The sequence below is a fragment of the Leptonotus elevatus genome, chromosome 2 (genome assembly GCF_054856555.1).
Source record: "Leptonotus elevatus isolate MCC_2025b chromosome 2, RoL_Lele_1.0, whole genome shotgun sequence".
Classification (NCBI taxonomy): domain Eukaryota; kingdom Metazoa; phylum Chordata; class Actinopteri; order Syngnathiformes; family Syngnathidae; genus Leptonotus; species Leptonotus elevatus.
The window spans coordinates 4,483,554-4,504,747 of record NC_141240.1 but is presented as its reverse complement, the minus strand read 5'-3'; the positions used below and the strand labels follow the sequence as shown (position 1 = coordinate 4,504,747).

General features: G+C 40.3%; 1 protein-coding gene across 2 annotated transcripts in view; it reads left to right on the top strand.

Annotated features, from left to right (window-relative positions):
• Positions 1-1,073: 1,073 nt before the first annotated feature.
• larp4aa (La ribonucleoprotein 4Aa) overlaps positions 1,074-21,194 on the top strand; it is a 29,920-nt gene continuing 9,799 nt past the window's right edge. Inside the window, exons 1-11 of one of the 2 annotated variants that reach the window (XM_086068135.1) lie at positions 1,074-1,651; positions 4,641-4,758; positions 9,264-9,422; positions 10,193-10,274; positions 10,372-10,508; positions 10,585-10,688; positions 10,804-10,914; positions 14,221-14,274; positions 14,363-14,572; positions 18,176-18,276; positions 18,403-18,444. In XM_086068135.1, coding sequence (XP_085924261.1) covers positions 1,535-1,651; positions 4,641-4,758; positions 9,264-9,422; positions 10,193-10,274; positions 10,372-10,508; positions 10,585-10,688; positions 10,804-10,914; positions 14,221-14,274; positions 14,363-14,572; positions 18,176-18,276; positions 18,403-18,444 — 1,235 coding nt within the window. In that variant the 5' untranslated portion in view covers positions 1,074-1,534. The remainder of the gene's footprint in view (positions 1,652-4,640; positions 4,759-9,263; positions 9,423-10,192; positions 10,275-10,371; positions 10,509-10,584; positions 10,689-10,803; positions 10,915-14,220; positions 14,275-14,362; positions 14,573-18,175; positions 18,277-18,402; positions 18,445-21,194) is intronic. The other variant, XM_086068136.1, reaches the window with a different exon arrangement.

Here is a 21,194-nt window from a genome sequence, read left to right as displayed (position 1 = left end):
TGTTGTGAGTGTAGTAATAAGTCACAATTAAATTGAATCCTTTCCATTCCAGTCAATATTTTCATGTGTACTTGCAAGACTGCAAAATACCAAAAACAAAAAAAACACACAATTCAAATGTCAATCAAGATTTTGGCCACCATGTGGATTTGTAATCGTGAGCACATGAAGCCTAGTGAGCTGAACTTTTTTGTGTTTGGTTGAAAGCTTTAAAGGTGCATTGTGCCGTTTAAAAAAGTAATGTTAAAGCTTTTTCTACATCATGCATGCTCCACCAATGCCCAGATGAGTATGAAGAGTCCTGACTTTTACTCTGATTGCACCTATCAGTTTTTGTCTTCCCTTTATAGTATTGTGCGGACCCGCACACTCCACAGTTTATTTGGAGAGGGGCAAAGTTTTTATTACCTGATTTGAAGTTGTGTCTTCGTTTGTCAACTGTGGCTGTCTCATGCGCACCGTGAACGAGCCTGACACAGATGCTGCAGTTACGCTTTGAGCCAGAGATGGCATATCCTTTAAGGCGTTGGGCTTTTCCGCTCAACCATGCACAGATGGGGAATGGCTCCCACTACAACCAGAGGAGCAATCTGCAGATTGTACCATCATCCAGATGGGGGTCATGGTCTGACAGCTACTGATGAAAATCTGGTCAAATCGCTAAATAATAAATACCCATCAATATGAGTCTTGGTGCACATCTGAAAATCCACTCCAAATGAAGTTTTTTTTAAGCGTACACTTTTTTCTTTAAGTGTTCTGAAGGCTTCATCTTTCATCAGGCCATCCCGAGCTCTTGGCACTCCAACTGGGGATAAGGTGCTTCAAGTATGTCAGGCAGTACAGTTTTTATTTTTTATTTTTTTACTTTAAGCGCATTCGGAAATTCACTGCATTTTTGGGGGCACTGGTCCACTGGAATAACCAAACGTTACATTTGAACAATGCTCTGGCTGAGTTTCCGAACAGTCGAAGAGATGCAGTGCGCGCTCGGTGCTTATTTCCGAACGCACCCAAAAATTACAAAAAGGGTAACCGGAAACGGAAGTGGCTGTCGCAGAGGTCACCGAGAACTCGCGGTGGTTGCCGGGACGTCGGCGGACTGTGTGCCTGCGCCGAGGGAAGGTGCGTGTCCCTAGTGTCCGCTCCAGTCGCCCAGTCGCCCAGTCTGGAATGCTCGGTTCAGTGACGTGCTGTGTAACAAAGTGACCGAGGACGTTGCACCGTTTGAGAAGTCGTGGTTGTAGTTTGTGGGTTTTATTTGCATCGCAGCACAGACTACAAGTTTTACTCGTTGAGCTAGCTGACGTTAGCCTGCTTCATTGATTCGTGGTACGCTAGGTCCTGAGCACAACTGGTAGCCGGCTAGCTAGCTAGCTAGCTTGCGAGGTAAGCTAGTTGCCGAGCGTTGCTGGCCAATCCAGTCGAGAAGAGGCGACAGATTGGTGAAGACTGCCGGCAGAGGAGGTGGGCGCCAGGCAGACCGGCGGGGTCGGGAGAACGCGAAGGAGTGGAAGTGTGTCAGGAGCGGCTGATGAGTTCAGACCAGAGCGGAGAGCCGCCGCTGCTGCAGGAGGAGGCTGATCCCGGACCGAAGACCGGCGGGGAGGACGAGGCTCCGCCGAGGAACGAGGGAGGGTCAGGCGGCATGGTGAGTGAGGCCTGATGGCTAACCAGGTAGCTCGTTACGACACGACGACCCACTGTGACCGGGACCTCTGCACGATGAGCCATATCTTTAGACAACTGCCAAATGTAACCCGATAAAGACTGAGTCACAAACATGTCGCTGTTTATTGGTCCTGGTGAGTGTTAGAACGTTGTCTGTCTGTGGTCGTGATATGGATTCTAATGCGCAAACAGTCCCGTCAACGTACGCTTTCAACACTCTTAATTTGAACCTAACCTGCGACAGATAGCTAGCTTAAACGTTAGCTGCTCACCGGGAAGCTCATTAAGTCGTTTGCTGACTAATCATTAGCCAATAAGTTATGAAGTCGCTGTGCGCGTTGATAAACGCGTTTGTTTCTTCCCAAAAGGGACCAGCCTATCGTTCACACTCCGCATGCCACCATCTTAGATGATTATCAGTGGAAGTTACATGTTCGTTCGCCCTGAACGTTGCCGTTAGCTTTATCGGTCGTGTGGCTAAAGCTAGGCTAGCTAGTAGCAGCTGTGACATGCGTCGCGAGGACCCGGCCTGCGCAGCTCAGTCAGCTGACTTGGACTCCACTTGGCTGACTGTGTGACAGAGGCACGCATTGTCATTCAGAGGCGAGTCTGGGGACGACTGCATCTGTAATGTCGTTAAATGGCGTCCAGGGAAGAGAAGCGTTTTCCTGTGACCAGCTGTTCTTGTCAGGCCGGGAGGGTTGCACCTACACGGGGGGCAGGGACTGAAGATTGCATGTGGCTGCTGAATGTCAAAAGATAACTAGTACAGTAATGACGTTTACTGCTCGGTTGTTGTTCGTTATACATACAAAAGGGGTTATTAACAGAAGCTATTAATATGGTGGTGGTGTTTCAGTTGCGGGCTCATTTATGTCCATAAAAAAAAACGTACTCTTTCAGACAAACCAATAAGTCTAAAACAAAAGGAACAAATGGTCAATTGTTCTTATTATATAATGTCCACAGAACAGTTTGCATGTTGTTATCCCCAAATTTTGCTTGTATGCTATACAGTGATTATGTGGTCGTTAATATATCACTGAAGTAGCCAATTCAGAGATTATGCGTTGATTTTACATGTTGGATATAAAAAAACCCCAGCTATGACGCGTCATCGCGCTTCCCCAATGATATGGACGAGGAGTTGGCAGACTTATTGGGTACAGACAGAGACCCATACAGGTGAGAATTTTTTTCCAAGTGCCCCCTCTTAACCAAATACGTTTGGCTGGAACAAAAAAAAGAGAAATGCTTGACAGAAACACCGAAAGGAATGATGCCAAATTTTAATATTTTAGTTTTTGGTTTATTTAACATTTATGGTTACGATTGTGTACTTAACCTAACACTAAAGTCCGAGGCATTGCAAATGCATAAAGTACTAAATAAATAATGAATAAATTGAAAATTTTCTGCATTTGAGGAAGGTGTAAAGTCAGATTGTCCTCATTCTGACCCCAAAACGTTTGAGGCAAATGCAAACAACATAGATGGCTGATTATGATAAATTGCTTGCTGTTCAAGTTAACACAGCCATTCCAAACTGCTTTTAAAATTGCGCTTTTATCTACACTATATGGTGCCCAAAGCGCTTTACAATAAAGCATTCACCCATTCACACGTACTCATACACCAGTGGTCGGCTGCTAGGTTTCAGAGGTTGAGTTTTATGAAGACAAGATTGGGAGTTTGTAATGAAGGGCCGACTGCCTCAGGTTGGATGTTATGAGCCCATGTAAAAGGAGTACAGTGGATCCTCAATTTAACGGACAAAAGGCTCAGGACTCCCAAATAAATACATTAGTGGGAAGGGAAGTATAATATTACTGACAGCAATGTATAATGATACAGTGATGGTGACTTATAATACACCCAATACATACAGTCAGTGTATGATTAGCATTATCAGGCCAAATCGTCTTGGCCCTCTTCTCTGCACCGTGTAGAAAATAAGAATTAGGACCACTTTTGACATTTTTGCTAGTCTTTTCCACCCACCCAAGTAGATTTCAAATCTGTGGGAAAAACTTTGTAGTATTGCGTACACAAACTCAATGCATGATGAGAACTCATTCCAGTAAAATTACTGCCATAAATAAGAAAAGGAAGATACAGCGTGACACACCATTAATTGTCTTTCACAGGACTGTCACTACTGCCAACATGGCTGCCACATATGTCAATGCTTTGCCTTTGACCGGAATATCGTCTTTGCTTGATTTATTAATTTTTTTGTCCAATCTGGACTCTTATGATTTTGATCAAAGCAATAAACCCAACATTTATAAAAAAAAAAGAGAAAAAAAAGAAGTGTGATTTATTTAAACAAATCATCCCTGTGCAAAATGTTCAGAGAACAATAATGTAAATGGCTTTTAATAATTCAGAAGAAAAGTATGTATTTATATGCACCTCAATTTCCCGATTTAACTTATTTTCAACGATTTGACTTTTAAAATGACGAGTTATCGAATTAATTAGGTTTATTGCACAGCCCTTGGAAATTGCTTTTATCAAGATGATGCTTCAATAGAAGTGTTAAAACTTTCACAACTACTGTGCTAAATGCAGAATGAACATCTTGATAAATCACATGATCGACGCACGGGCTGATCTGATTAAATGAGGGGAGCATGTAAACGCTAGATCAGAATTGATCACGTCACATGTAAATGGGTGACCTCAGATCTTCATTCGGAATGTTTTCAATTATGGCTGGACGATTATGAAAAAAATAATACTCATGATTATTTTGATTGAGATTGAAATCACTGGTTCATTCATTGATTTAAAAACTTAGTATTTTTTCAACTATTAAAACTCAACTACTTCAAAAGTTGATTATATCCTTGTGCCCATTTATTCCTTCACATTAAATGCTTTATTCTTTAACACTATTCTTTTTGTCAAGTTTAAAATAACCTTGTTGTGAAATTCACTTTAGCATTGTTTTTTCTACTTTAAAGGTCACATCAAAAGGCACCAGTTTAAACCCGAATGCCAAGGTGTGGCAGGAGATGCCTGTGACCCCCAGTGAGGCGGTGACCAACAGCCCCCACTGGCCCTCTTCGGACCTCGGCGATGGTAAGATGAAATGATCCATCTGTTAAGTCTTTGTTTAATTCTAAAGTCACACCTTTCCCCTGTCTGTAAAATAATAACAGTAGTTGCTGCTGTTAGTACAACAACCAAATAATAACATTACTCTACTAACTTGAGGCCAAGTTCCTTAGTCTATTGCTTTTTAATGATTGTAATATAGACCCTTACCCTGTTTGTAAACAAAGATGACGTCATTGGAACGCACGCGCATTGCTGGAGCAGAAAGAACGGCGGCGTTCGTTTACATGTACACAAGCCAACTAAAAAAAATCCTGAACAGTTTTTATGATATTGGTAATAATTTTTGAACAATAGAATTGTAATTGGTGCTTCGGAATAATAATATTTTTATTGCACAAAATATCTGAGACACATTTTTCCCAATTGAAATGCAAAGAAAGTACAAATAAAGCGTAACTGTAAGTGCCACAGCTTGAATTGGGGGGGGTTGTCAGGTAGTGTTATCCCTGTGAAGTCTAATTGTACTGCTTAAAGCTTCATGTATAAATACCAAGAAAACACAGATCTTCAGAAGTGTACGCCGGACGGGCACACCTTACGAGCGCTTGCAACGTCATGTCGATTAGGTGGCGAGTTGCCAGTCACGGCAAAATAACCATCGTGGGCTGTTTATCTTGGCTGAACAATACGCAACTACTTCAATATTATCCATCCACTGTCTGCTTTGTTTTTTTGTCATAAGGAGTGCGTCTGAGTGCTCCAGCAATGTTTGGTTGAAACTTTTGTTCACTTTTACGCCAAACAACTTGAGCTGTTTTCATGTGTCTTTGGCCTGCACATATTTGGCAGTGTGTTGAAGCGCTAGTTTGTGTTTCCTTTTAACTTTTAAGGGTAACCGTTTTCTTGCATTATTTGCAAACGATTACAGTAATTTCTGGACTATAAGCCGCTACTTTTTTCACTTTCATGCGACCCTGCGGCAAATACAAAGGTGAGGCTTATCCATCAGATTACAAGGGGGCGGACTATAAAGGAAGCGCAAGAGTGTCAGGCAGAGCAAAACAAACCAAGTGAGCCCAAATACTAGGGTTTGGTATCGATTCAGATTTCCAAAACCGATTCGATTCAGAAGGGCCCGATTCGATTCACGATTCACATTGATTTTCAATTCAGTTAAGGATTTCATGCAGTACCAATTTTACTTTTATTTGGAAGATTTCTCAGAAGTACCAATGTTGCAAATAGTAGAAACTTCTTTCTCTTACTTGGAGCATCAGTACAAATATGAATACAGTATTTACATTTATAATTGAATCCAATGCAGTTACATTAATCGTGTATATTTTATTGAACATAACCTGATCAAAACAATAAATAATAACTGAAATAAATTACAACAACAGCGCTATGTAAATAAAGTGGCAAAAACACTCTGGCAAATCACAACATTCACATTCCTGTGACGGTTTTTATGCTAAAGTTCCAGTGCTTAATAAATAAATAAAAACAAATTGACATAAGAGACACAGTCATAGTTCATAATTATACATCAACATTTTGTGTTTTTATGTCCAATTTCTTACCTTACTTCTTTTGGGGGTATTTGTGTTCAGTCTTTCGCTTTTTCTTTTATTTAATGTACAGTTTAATTACTGCCACATACATGCACTCCGTTTAATAATGTGGCGGTAATGCACAAAAAGCACCTGCCAACCGTGATAAGAAAGAAGTACTAGACATGCATTACCGCCAGTGGCCTTCTTCATAGTCATAGGTATCATTGCTAAAGAAGGGGGTGCTAATGAGCCACAAGTATTTGACAACCATCAAATGGAAGTAGAAGAAGTAGTCCGTAGTCTTGTGTAAGTTATAGTGCAGTATGACTTATTCACTATTTAGATCAGCAAGATGCACAGTAAACGATCAGGAATCTACTTTTGGCTCCAATGTATGATGCACAAGTTAAGGTAGGCAATTTAAAACTACTGCAAAAAAAAGAAAGAAGCTTTTCCATAGTGCTTCTGTCAAAACAGTGTGTGTTTGCATGTGTGTATTTTTCGCGCGGGAGACCCGCGATACGATCAGCTTGCATTAAAACGCAGCCCATTTTTAAAGTTCAATCAGCAGCTCGGAGCAGCTCATGCTTGAGCTGTTTCCTTTCTTTGAAAGCACTGGGCTCCTTTTGGGGTACTCTGAATAACAGAAGGGCACATTTGAACAACGCTCACAGGAGGTTTTGAACAAGTACGTGCTCGCCTCGGGCACACTAATTTACTGGAAAAAGACGTATTAAAAGTGTCGATACATGGTTTTATGAATCAATTTTGGGCTATGAAAAGCAATATCTATTCGATATCGATATTTTAAGCCCAGCCCTACTAAATACAGTAGGAGAAGCAGAACGAGAGCGAGACAATTTGTACCCTCATTATGGAAAATAAAGTAGCGGGAAACCGGTGCGGTAACATTAAAACACCCGCGGCTTACAGACGGGTGCAGTTTATATGTGTAACAAACTCGAGTATTCCCCAGATTTAGCTAGCGCGGCTTATAGTCCAGAAATTACTGTATATTTAGCATCATACCTGACGTCTTACCAAACAACCTCCACATGACAAAGATAGCTCTCACTTTAGGCACTAAATCCTCTTTTGAGGCTGAAGACGTGACAAAACTGGCTGCTCACACTCTCTGACAAAGTTATGCAGTAGCAAACAACGCGTGTACGTCCAAATGGACACGATATGTATGATGTTATGGATTACGTCATCACATCCCTACATTGTCGATTTCACGATATTTCAAAATTTTATCACCCAAAAAAATACACCAGTAATATTGTAGAACAGTGGTAGGCAAACTCTGTCCTGAAGGGATGGAGTCCTGTAGGTTTTGGATGTTTCCCTTCTACAACAGAGCTGGAATATGATCAGCTCATCAGCAAGTTCTGCATAAGCCTGGTAACGATCCTGTTGATTGGAATCAGCTTGTGCTGGAAGAGGAAACCTCCAAAACTTGCAGGACTCCGTCCCTCGAGGACCGAGTTTGTCCTTCCCTGTCGTAGAAGGTACAATATGGCACACTCCAGTTGGATAATGGATACTATTCAAAAACTAGAACAACTCTGTATTAAAAAAAATATATATATTCACAGCAACAGTAATACACGCACGTCTCCCGTTGTTTTGAGTCACTGATGCTAGTGCAACCTTTGATGACTTCTATTTTTATAGATGGCTCATCGGCTTTGCAGAAACTGTGTTGCCCCTTAAGTTTGCTTTCCTCTGTTACCTAAGGATGTGATGGTAATTAAGGCTACACTGCAGTCCGTGATGCCCAATTCGGATTTTTTGTTAAATCCGATCTTTTTATGGACTGTTCACATTACAAAAACAAATGCGACTTCAATGTGAACGCAACACGTCAGGTGATGTGCACCCAAAACAAACGACATCACGTTGCAAAGTTTACGGAAATAACAATGCCCCCGACTCGACGCAACGTTTTCCCTCCAGCCAAGCCGCCGGGGCAAGCGACCTTTATCAGTGCCATATGCAAATTTAGCTGTGCCAACGCACGCTACTGATTGGTGGGCTGGTGGACTTCTTTCGCGGCCGTGTTAGGAGTTGGATTTGTGTGTCTTGCCTGCATGAATTATGCAAATTAAGCTGTGCGAACGCCCGCTCCCGATTGGTGGACTGTTTTCATGCTCGCTCATATTTGGCTGCTGTCCTCGAGCGTCAGTGTTTACAATCAGAGAAGAAACCCGTCAAGCTAATTTTTCCCATCTCATAACGCCAACGTAGCGAGGTTGGAAGAGGTAGAAATATTTTTGGGAAATGAGGGGAGACTCCTCAATATCTTCATTTCATTGAAGACGTTGCGTCATTGACGTGTGTGATGAACCGTCTGCAGGGCTGAATTTCTACTGTCGCCACAAATGTCAACTTTATGCTTCATGTTTCAAGTGTGATTAAATTAAAGACAAATATTACTCAAAACAGCTTTGTATATTCACAGACGTGTCAGTACTCTCCCTTCCAAGTATTCTCTGCCACCCACGCAAAGTGCATATCAGGCTTTTGATGACGTATGAATCGGATGCGTGCGGATGAGTGTTCACAGTGCAGACGCATCGCATACATACCGATTTATATCCATATATGAAAGAGGCCCAGGTCTGGTGTGAAAAAATCTTAATCGTACCGGTACGTTCACACTGCATGAAAAAATCGGAACTGAGCTTTAGTGTGAACGCAGCCTAAGGCGTGTCTTAAGGGGTTTGAAAAAAATGCTTCTGACTGTCATGTCGCCCAAGATGATGATGACATTTACTCTATATGCTGTCACAAAATTCAAAATACCATGCCCCTGTGTGAAAGTGTCCAACTTGTTGGGTTCTGTATAAAAGCTAAAGGCTTATAATGTTGGTTATCACGTTCACTCATTAAGAGACTCAACAGACACGATAGGATTTAAAATGGTCAAGATGAGGTGTCAATTTGCCTGAATATAACTCTTCCCAGGCTACGCTGATCTGTCGCCGGCTGGTTGCAAGCCGTACACTGTGGGATTCCCAAGCCCGGATGAAAGCAGCACAGCAACAGCTGAGACAGCAGTCAATGGAACGGACCCTCCAGAATTGGACTTTTCCCCCGCAGAGCTCACCACTGCGGGGACTGCAGGTTTGTCATGCCGCTACGCACGCACGCACGCACACACACACACGCACGCACAAGCCTCAATCGCGATGATTCCTTTTCTTTATCATATACAGGGAGTTCTCCATTTATGACTAAGTTCTGGTCTGATAGATGTATTTAATTTGTAACACCAATTTGTGCTCAGGTCCGAATGCATCCTAGTCTATCACTAACATACACTAACTTGATTGGAAAGTCATACATACACTCAACATTTATATAACAAACACTTCAATGAATGAATATAAAACCAAATGAAAAACAGCAAGTATGTTGTGCTGTGTGACCACATATCCGAGTTTATATGCACTGCTTTTTAATTGTACTGGTCCACATCGGTTCAGCATTGCTCGGCCCAATTGGTCACTTTTACTTTATTTTATTTTTAGTCCCGTGCGATTACAATGGAACCACTTTTCAGAACCTCCTCTCTGAGATGGTTCTAAAACGAGGGCCGTCTGGGACCAAGGGGGGCCTGTGAGGAAGCTGTTCTCCCTCCCTCACTGAAAAGTTGTGATTGCCGCACTTGCATGGATACCCAGCCCTACTTTGTGCATTTGAGTTACCTTTTGATGTTTGACACGAAGGAGAACTGAGGGAAGAGAGTGGCTGATGAAGTTAACTTCTTGTCGCCAACCAGCTGTTTTGTACGTGGCGTCGGATAACATTACAAAATGAGATGATGACGTCTTTAAATACCCCACCTCATTTATCATTGCTCTCATTTAAAAAAATTTTTTGCTGTGTTGTAGATGCCAAAACAGAAGATCAACCAATCTCAACAGAGAATCTACGGGAGTCTCTGAAAAAAGAGCTCGAGTTTTATTTCTCAAGGTAAGAGTTGAGATCCCTGACCTAATTTGGAAAGTGGATATTGGTGAATAAGTTATGTCTCATCTAAATATGAACAAAAAATGTTTTTAACATTTAGAGAGAACCTCTCAAAGGATCTATACCTGATGTCCCAGATGGACAGTGACCAATTTGTCCCTATTTGGACCATTGCCAGCATGGATGGGATCAAGGGTCTCACCAGTGACATGGAGCTCATTTTGGATGTGTTGAGATGTAGGTGGCGTGTTTCAGTCGTTTCATCCTTAAATATTTGTATCGGAAAATTTGAATTGAAAATGTATCCTTCCAGCATCACCCATGGTACAAGTGGATGAGAAAGGGGAGAAAGTGCGCCCCAACCACAAACGGTGTATTATCATCCTGCGAGAGGTCCCTGAGACCACACCCGTTGAGGTACACTTCACTAAACTGAAACTGAAACTGAAATGATTTGGTTTTGCAATGCAATATGACAACAGTCTTTTAGCCTATTTTTTTCATATACTTCCTTTTTTTCTGTTGTTTAAAGGAAGTGGAGTCACTTTTCAACAATGACAACTGTCCAAAGGTGATAAGCGTCGAGTTTGCACACAACAACAACTGGTACATCACATTTCAGTCAGACACTGATGCTCAGCAGGTGAATACTTGTTTTTTTGTTGTCCTTGCTTTTTCTTCTTGTTCTTCTTCTTCTATTCTCCATCTTCTTATTCTTCTCCTCCTTCTCCTTTTGCTTCTTAGGATAGGATAGGATGCCTTTATTGTCATCATTATACACGGGTACAACGTAATTGTGGATGTTTCCCTTGTCACTGCAATAAGAAAAGATAAATAAATATAAGTAAAATAAAATAGAATAATAAAATAGCATATTGTAGAATATCTAGATATCTACAGTATAAACAATGTACACAGAGGTAGGAAATAATGGTAAATTACACGTTATTTGTAATGCACACAGTTAAAGCAACACTAAGTAACTTCCAGTTTACGTTGAATATGGCGGCACCATATGGACAAACGCAGTACTGTTAGGCCTCAAGAAAGACCACGTTTCCTATGAGGACAAGCGCATTGCATCGTTTTTCTTTCTTTTTTTCTTTTTTTTAGCTCACGCCAGTGATTGAAATCCAGGCCAATGTTGATCCTTGACTGCCCTTTTATCCGGGTAGCTTCCCTTTACTTTTGTTCTTTTTTTTGTCTCCTCAGGCAAAACTTTTCCGTTGTTTTGCCAAGAAAGCAGTAAACGTAATCCACATTCAAATTGACTTTCGTCTTTGTAACGAATGGGGAAAGGTGGAAGTGACGTCTGCCATAAAACAGTCAGCACATTTGTAGTTTTTTGTAGGGATGCTCCGATCCGATACGTGGATCTGGTATCGGCGCAGATATTAGGGGCAAAAATTTATCTGGTATCTGTCAAAATGGTCCAGATCCAGAGAGACTTATCTCTAAGAGACGGGCAAGTTCACGTCTCCAATGACTAGGTGAAACGGGGAATGGTTAGGTAAATAATATTTCACCTTTGCTTTTCTGTCAAAATTGCACTGTGGGAACATGGGGAGCCATTTGGCAGGAAGGCAGGCCCCGCGACGCCAGCTCGCGAAAGCCGTTCGGCAGCGAGAAGCCGCCTCCTCAGCCCGATCGGGGCCTCCCTCACTGCTTCCGCGAGTGGCGAGCCGTCAGGCTCCGTGGAAGGATGGCCGTGTGGGAAGCGGCAACAGAGTTTGCCAAGGCGGGCAAGACAAAGAATAATGTAATTAATTTTGTACATAAAGGTGGCATTTGGTGATCATCTAGTTTCTTAAACTGAAGAGCAAAAAAAGCATGTCTCCTATGAACATTTCTTTACGTGCAGACATGAAAGGAGAGTGTGTAAACAGAAGCAAGTGGCGTAGGAGCCTTGGCCACATCACTCATTTTGTAAACAGAAGCGCTTGGAATCAGGCGAGCCTTGACCACATTATGCACAGTTGAAACATTAACACTGCTTGAATGTAAGAAAATAAAAGTGTACCGTCACTTAAGTAATAATTACATTCATTCAATATATATTCAATACATGTATTGAAAATATTGAATGAAAATCTCTCCAATAAATGTTTAAAAAGTATTTCGAATACATTAAAGAACATCTAAAAGCATTTGAGTTTGTTTGTGGAAATATATTGAATATTATTGGGGGGACTAGGTATCGAATCGGTAATGAAAAAAGTGGATCGGAGCATCCCTAGTTTTTTTTTTGTGGCAGTGTTCCTACCATCCTCCTCAAAGTTGCTTAGTGCCAGTAAAAATGATACAGAACCCCTCAGGCCACGGCAAAGGTAACTATTCAACCAGTTTTATCATCAAAAGGGTTATGAAAATATTTTATTAAGGTTGAAAAGTTCCCTAGAGCTACTTTAAGTACTTACACATATTGCACATTTACATGGTGAATGGTATTTTGTTTTGATTGCACAGATTGCTTACGTTGCATATGTTTAGTCAATGTTTTTCTTCCTCTACTTTTTTATTTTTATTTTTTACTTCAACATTGTGTTGTGTGACATGGACAAAAGTTTCTCGTATCGTTTCGCCAGTTATTCATAAAGCGCATTTTGGATAGAAGACACAAATCAATCAAAAGTATTTTAGATAAAGTATATAAGACTACTAGGGATGCACGATAATGCTATTTTCAACCGATAAACTAATAATTTTGAAAGTACCAATGTCGATAGCGGATATGTAAGCCGATAATTGTTTGCAAAATTAAGTTGAATACAAATGTACTATTGAGTCCTACTATAAGTCTAACATGTACAAATACATTGAAACATTGTGTAAAACACCATGAAGCTGAATTGTATTGATATCTCTGCTTTAAAGACAACCAGTAACTCATTTTGAGTTTGTTTAAAAATGCAACAAAAAACTGTCTCGCCCTAGTGTGCAGTGTTCCCTCGCTACTTCGCAGTTCAGTGATTGTGCATTAACTCTATCGCGGATTTTTATTTTTGACCAATTTGTAACATTTGTAACCCGGTTTCTGTCTAAGGTAAGCCATTTTAAGATTAAAAAGGAAAACTTTATCAGCAGTTCTGTATTTATACTACATTTTGCATGCTGAAAGTCAAATTTATTGACTCATTGGGCCATTTTCAGCAGTAAAAACTTAGTACTTTGTCCATATTTGATTTGATAACGTTGTTATTTTTCATGTACAATTAATACCTTTAAAAACACATTTTTCCACTTGCTGTTGACTGAAGATGACATCACCAGTGCTGAGGAAGTAAGTAACGACCAATCACGGCTCACCTGTTTTCTGGGTTTGGTCAGCAAACTGAGCCATGATTGGTCATTACCTATTTCCTCAGCACAGGGGATGTCATCTTCAGTTGACAGCAAGTGGCAAAATTAGTTTTTAAAGGTATTAATTGTTCATGAAAAATAATTAATTAATAATTAATATAAGTTATCACATTATAGACAAAATATTATCTTCTTACTGTTAAAAATGGCTCAATGAGTCAAGTATCCCTTTAATAGAAGTGTAACCCCCCCGCCAACAACCCTAAAATAAAATAAAAAAGGGCTACCTCAACTTGCCGTAAATTGACTTATTGCGGAGGGATTTGGAACATATCGGCAGCGAAAAGTGAAGGGAACACTAATGTACAATGTTGTTGACATCCATGCTCCTCTAGCAGTGCCATGTATTTGCGGGTGATTTAAACATGCTACTGTTGCATTAACTTTCTTATTGTTAATGCAACGTTAGTGTACCAGCCGAGATCTCACTGTTACATTTGAACCCACTTGGAGTGCTTGCACACCGCACAACAGAGCTAACAACCCTAACCCAATACCTCATATATCAACATGAACAATAAAGTATACAATGTATCTATCATACACTATTTCAATAAGCTCTTTTTACTCCATGTTTCTATATTTGCAGGCTTATGAGTATTTGCGAGAGGAAGTAAAAACATTTCAGGGAAAACCTATAATGGTGAGTAAGAGCTTCTCTTATTTTGTCATCGCAGTAAAGCCAAGTTTCACTTTTTTTTTCTTCTTCTTCCTCCATTGGATGTTGACAGGCCAGGATAAAAGCCATCAACACGTTCTTTGCGAAGAATGGCTACCGTAGCATGGACAGCAGCCTTTACTCCCAACAGGCCCAGAGCCATTCCCAGTACACCTCCCCTCTCTACATGCAGCACGTCTACCCCCAGCAACAGTACCCTGTCTACGGCATCGTGCCCCCCACCTGGGCCCCTTCGCCCGCACCATACTTCGAAACTCCTTTGGTGAGACACGCTGCATAAACTACAACGCCTGGCAAAAAATTGCAATCACTGCTCCTGGAGGATAATTATTTGAATTTTGAAATTTAGAGAAATTTTTGGGTTAAATGGCACTTGGCACTTCATTTATCTATATAGCGCTTTTCCACCTCATAGTGCTTTACATTTTGACTACTCATTCACCTAACTTCACTAAGTGGTTAGTGCTGTAGGTTGTTGTGTAGGTAAAGAGCAGAGGACTGACTGAGCACACAGCTTTTGCCCTGTGCTTAGTTATGCTCCTTGAGGTTTTGCTGCCCACATGCACTGCTTGTGTCCTCTGTGTGAGGAAATCCAGCAGCCAGTTTCAGAGGGAGGTGCTGAGGCCCAGTCTGTCGAGTTTACAGATGAGCTGTTGTGGTATTATGGAGTTGAATGCTAAACTGAAATCTATGAACAACATTCTCAGATATGAATCCTTTTTTTTCTCTCCTGGTGACTAAGATGGACAGAACAGATTGCATCCTCTGTGGATTGTTCGGCCCGGTATGTGAATGGGAGGGGTCCAGGGTTTAGGGGAAGTTGGATTTTGATGTGTGACATGATTAGCCTTTCAAAGCGCTTCATGATTATGGGTGTCATTGCCACCAGGCGGTAGTCATTGAAGCAGGATGAAGATGGTTTCTTTGGCACAGGTATGATGGTGGTGGCAGCTTGGAGGCATGATGGGACAATAGCTTGTTTAGAGAGATGTTAAAGATGTCTGTGAAAACATCCTTGAGTTCCTCCGTGCAGTTTTTCAGCATCCGGCCCGGGATGTTTTCTTCAATACATTCACAAGTTTACACATATTTTAGTCAGTTTTGTGATTCCATCGATTGAAAGGATGTTTAGAGATGACAGCCTTTTTTCCAAGATAATAATGCATCTTGTCATAGAGCACCAAATAACAACATAAAAACCTTCCTTCAAGAAAGACATAATTTCACAGTCATGGCCTGCAAATAGTCTGGATCACAGTTGGCTGAAAATAAGTGATAGAAATGAAAGAAAATGTCAAGCAGCAAAGCTGAGCTGATTATAACAATCACAAGAAGTTGGAGCTAGATTGATGAAGGATGCTATTTGTCACTAGGTGCGTTTCCATTACCCTAAGTTTTGCGCAAAAGGCAAGTTGCGCAAAAGCAAGCTGGTAATGGAAACACATGATTTTTTTTTAAACTCTTAAATATCGCGAAAAGGTTTTGACGCTTTCATGAGGTTTTTTTTTTTTTTAGATGTGTCGAAATAGAGGTATTTAGCAAAAGTGCAATGGAAACACTTTTTGCGCATTCCCTCTAGTCATGTGACCCCCGCCCGGTCACGGAGGAAAGGAAGTACGGAGCCACTCGCTTTCGTGCCTGAGCTGCCTCCCGAGGGGATAACAAGTCTTTTTAAGCACGAAGTGATTTAGCTAGAAAGCCAATACATTGCGGTTCAATGCACGGCCATATCGTTGAACGAGAAATGGCCGTGGCAACGAGCAAACGAGCAACATACGGCGCATGTCGTCGTTGAAATCCATCTGTCTGTACCATAACAAGAGTTACAAGCACGCACACATGCAAACACCAACACCAAATGCCCAACCCACCTAATGAGGGGTGAGATGTTTTTAAAGTAATCTTAACAACTCCGGGGCGTCCGTCTTCCGTAAACATCATGAGCCCCTCCTACAGAACTGCGAGTTCCCGCGAGACGGGACGTTACGAGAATTGTGCCTCTGAAGCGAAATGCTCTTCAATGGAAACACAAAGTCAAACTTGTACTTTATCGAAATAGTACAATATCGCTTTTATTTTTGAAAAAAAAAATACTGGTGAAGTCCATGCCCTAGAAACTACCAGCTGTTGTAAAAGCCAGAGGTGGTGCAACAAAGTACTAGCGTTGTAGTGTGTTTTTTGTTGTCGTTTTTGTTTAGTTTTTTCCCCCCACAATTCTATTATTTTCCCTTTTACCTCCTCTGAAACTGCAAAATTTTCCTTATTGCTTAAAAAAAAGCTTTTAATACCAGAAGGGTGGCATTTCGATTCTCGAATAAAAGATTTTGTTGAACATCCATGATTTAGCATTTGATAATCATCCAGGAGTAATGATTTTATAATTTTTGCTAGGGGTTGTATAACGCACGCACACACACACACACACACACACACACACACACACACACACACACACACACACACACACACACACACACACACACACACACACACACACACACTTGCAACGCGACTTTATGGAGTACTGTACCAATAAAGAACCACAGCTGTAACAGTGCCGTATATATACTAGTCCCCTCCAAAAGTATTGGAACAGCAAGGTTAATTCCTGTTTTTGTTATATACTGGAGGCAATTGATTTGCAGATCAAAAGATAACTATGAGGCACACCCAACTTTTCAGTTTTTTGTTTGAAATAAGATATACACTTTGTTTCACTTTATGATTGTGTGCTACTTTGTGTTTAATTTTCACATAAAATTTCAATGAAATATATTCATTCATGTTTGTGGTCGCAACGTGCCGAAATGTTGAAAAACTCAATGGGTATGAATACTTTTTCAAGCCGCTGTATATCATGATCATACTGTATTTGCGGATGTATCGGCGACTCAATTTCTATACCGTAGTTTCATACGACATAAATATTTGACTGACTCAAGATAATGACATATGCAAAATATTTTATTTATACTGTATTTTGCTTATATTTTTATGAACTGTCTCCAAACAAGCAGCGGCTGGCAAAACAAGTCAATTACTTTACAAAGCTTAAAAAGAAACCAATTATTGAAAAAGGCTTTTCTTTCATGAGAACATTGCCATTTTTCCACACTGGATTGAATTGAATTGTATCACTCCGCTACTGAACACTCTTGTGTGCTTGGAACGTGAGTGTGACTCATGTAAATTTCAGCTGGATATTTTTCTTCAGAACAAGTGTAACAAGTGAATTAAATTGAACACCATGTTAGTGCTCATGCCAGACCCTGTGATGAAATCATGACGCATGGAGGGAGTCTGGTGTGAAGTGACTGGCTTTGGTCTGTATTTCTCTTTCTGTCTCTCTACTTAACTATCCAATCGTCTGTTTCTTTCCTTATCTTTCAAAGTTGGATGCTTCACTCCCACCCCAATGAACCATAAGATTATGAGATCTGAGGGTCAAAGATGCATGAGCAGCACTGGCTTTCTTTACAGCACGGTGTACTACTAATTGACTTTTGATTTATTGCTTTTTTTTGTGTAGGTCACCCATTCCCCTCCAATAAGCCTCACATTATCCAGCAGCAGTTTTTTTTAACTATTGTTTTTTTATTTCTGTCCTTAACTTTACATTAAAATGCGTAGTGGCTCGGGGTGTAATGGTTCACAGAAGTCACGGTTCGGTACTTATCTCGGTTTCATGTGCTTCAGGCTAAAAAGTGGTGTTCCTTTAAATATTATGCTGTGTGGCGAGGGTATCTTCAATGACATGTGATCACACCTCTGTTTCACCTCTCCACATTTCTTTCTTTCTATTTAAACTTTTACCCCCCCCCACACACACACACACACACACACACAAATTGTCTTGTCTCCACAGGCACCTTTTCCCAACAGTAGCTTTGTGAATGGATATGGTTCTGGACACTACAAAACTGGTTCTGGCTCTCTGACGACCACTCGGCCTTTCAACAGAAATCGGTAAGGTTTCTGTTGACCTTTGCTAAATATATTTGTTGTGAATGATCGTCAAGTACAATGACCGACAATACATTGACCCCAGCAGGAAATTGTTCCTTACTCCCTGTCTTCTTGCTATCCCCACAGTGTTCCCCTCTATTCAAGAAAGAATGTTATAAATGCCTTCAGGTACCAATATTATGTTTCACAATAAGCTTCATTGCAACCCCTCATTTTCCCATACACTCCTTTTTGTATGAATAGGTGTCATGTACCAGTGAATGTTAACCAATCAGTTAAGCAAAGTGATAAAATATGGCTTTGGCAATTAGCTTTTACAGTTGTTAACGCATATACAACATCTAACGGTTTCCCTTTCATCGCAATTATTAACCATCCATTTTGTTTGCCCATTTTATTTTATTTTCACCAGCGGCTTTGTTATCAGCAGTTTCTTTAGCACTGGTTATATGCTGTACTGCGATATGCTTCAATAGATTCAGATCACCTTAACGGCACACTACATTTAGGCCATCAGCTTGCTCTCAGACGGTGCCTAGAAAATAACCTTTTTTCCAGCGTCAGGAAAATACTTATTTTCTGTTTTTATTATTTAGTAAACTTCCTCCAAAGTTCCACAATCAGATTCCCATAATCATTAGCTAAACGTTTTTAGCCTGTGGTACCGCTTTTGACTTCAATTATCTCAGAAAGTAAAAATGCCACAAGCTTTATGTTTTAAACTTTTGCAGACAATGCAAAAAATATTAAATATGTGTAAATTATATTAATGGATCGGATTGCCAGTTGTGAAGAAATAGTTTTTGTAAAAAAGGTAATTTAAAAGAAAAACATCCTATTGAAACAAGTACACAATGGGGCACAATGTTTGCTTAGCTCAAATCAGGGCTATTAAATTACTAATTCAATTGGGCCAAATTTTCAAATCAAGAAATGTAGCCGGGCCAGACACATTAGGCACCCAGTAAACAGCTGGAACCCAGTAAACGGCTGATAATCCAATTCAAACCAATACGGATGAAAAATATGCACTTTTTATTCATCTCCCTTTAAAATTTGGAAACATGGCAAAGGCATATCGCAAACAGCTTAAAAACACAACGCTGTTCTTGACCAGAACTCGAGGTGTTTTGTGTCACAAAGAAAAATACAGTAAAATAAATGTAAGACTAAAATAAAATTTTATAAATAATTTTGGTCACATCTTACCCAGGCATACCTCAAAGTGCATAAAAACACAAATAACTTTTGTTTCTGGTTATGTCTTAACTTGGAAATGTATAAAGTGCAAACTGATTGTTGTTGTTCAATAATGCATTACGTGTGTAGAACTAATAAATTGTGAGCACTGTTACAGCTGGCTCAGAGCAGCAACAATGGAGGGGGAAACGAGACTGGGTTAAGTGCACGAATGGAAACATTTATTACTAAAAAGGTACAAATTAACAAAAGAAACTAAAGCTAAGGATAACGTAAACAAATGTGCAAACGAAGTCCTCAGCCCACGAGGCAGGCAGCAGCGGCAGCGCCCTGCTAGTAGGTGATAGCCTCGGGAGCGCGCAGAGGAGCGAGAGCAAGCCTAGCACCACACACACACTCACAGACGGTCATCCCGGCTGTGTATAGGGAGGACATGGAGGAGCGATCGCCAAAACAGACTAACCCCACCCCCTTTAAGGCTCAGGACCGTAACAGTACTTATATCCAGTCGATTCAACTTGCGATTAATCGATGGAATAATCAATAGGAAAATTAATTTTTAAAAGTCATTAGTGACAGCTAGTGTTCATTTTATCCGACATTTTTAAATGTAGTCTCAGTCCAATTTCAGTTACGCTTGTTAGGTTTTAATCAGTTAGTCAACCTCATTCCGTTTTTATTTAGTCTATTTTTAGTCTACTAAATTTTTTTTTTAGCATTTAGTCTAGTTTCAGTCAACAAACACTGTCAACGTTTTAGTGTAGTTTTAGTCAGGGCAATCATTTAACCCCTGTATTTTTTGTGTGTGAGCAGAATATGTTGAACATTTCACATCTAAAACTATTTCACATAAAATGTTCTCATCATTTTGATGAAAAACAACTTCACACAAAATTACAGCATGTCAACAAGTGGCTACTATGGCTCCATGCTACAAGCTAGTAAATTAGCCAGCATGAGTTAGCAATTGGATTAACAATATTGTTGGAACGTTGTAGCCGTTGGATTGTTACGTTTATAACTATAATTTACTTCTTTTTTTTTTTCCTTTCACAGTGAATCCACCTCCTGTCTGTCCCATGTGTTTGTGCATGTTGCACTCGTTAGCTGCAGAGTTTAAAAGGGGTGTGTCACTGTCTGTCACATGACTGTGTCACACTGACAGAATAGCAGAGAAGAGTTTACAAAATCATATAATTTCAGTTTCGTTTTCATGAACTAAAATGTGCATAGATTTTAGTCCAGTTTTTATTAAGTGAAGTACATTTTTCTCTCGTCTTCATTTGTAGACGAAAATACATACTGATTTAGTCGCACTTATTCTTTATTAATGAGGGTTTTAGTCTCGTCTAGTTTTAGTCCAGTGAAAAATGTGTTGACGAAATTATTTTTTAGTTTTCATTGACGAAATTAAAGGTGCATCGTGCTGTTTAAAAAGGTAATGTTAAAGCTTTCTCTACATCATGCATGCTCTACCAATGCCCAGATGAGTACAAAGAGTCCTGACTGTTATACTCTGACTGCATCTAACAGCTTTTATCTTCACTTTATAGTAGTGTGCGGACCCGCGCACTCCACAGGTTTTTTGTTGAGGGCAGGGCCGGAGTTTTTCTTACCTCATTTGATGTTGTATTTTCCTTTGTCAACTGTGGCTGTCGCTTTAAGATCGTGCACATATGCGAACCATGAACGAGTCTGACACAGATGCTGCAGATACA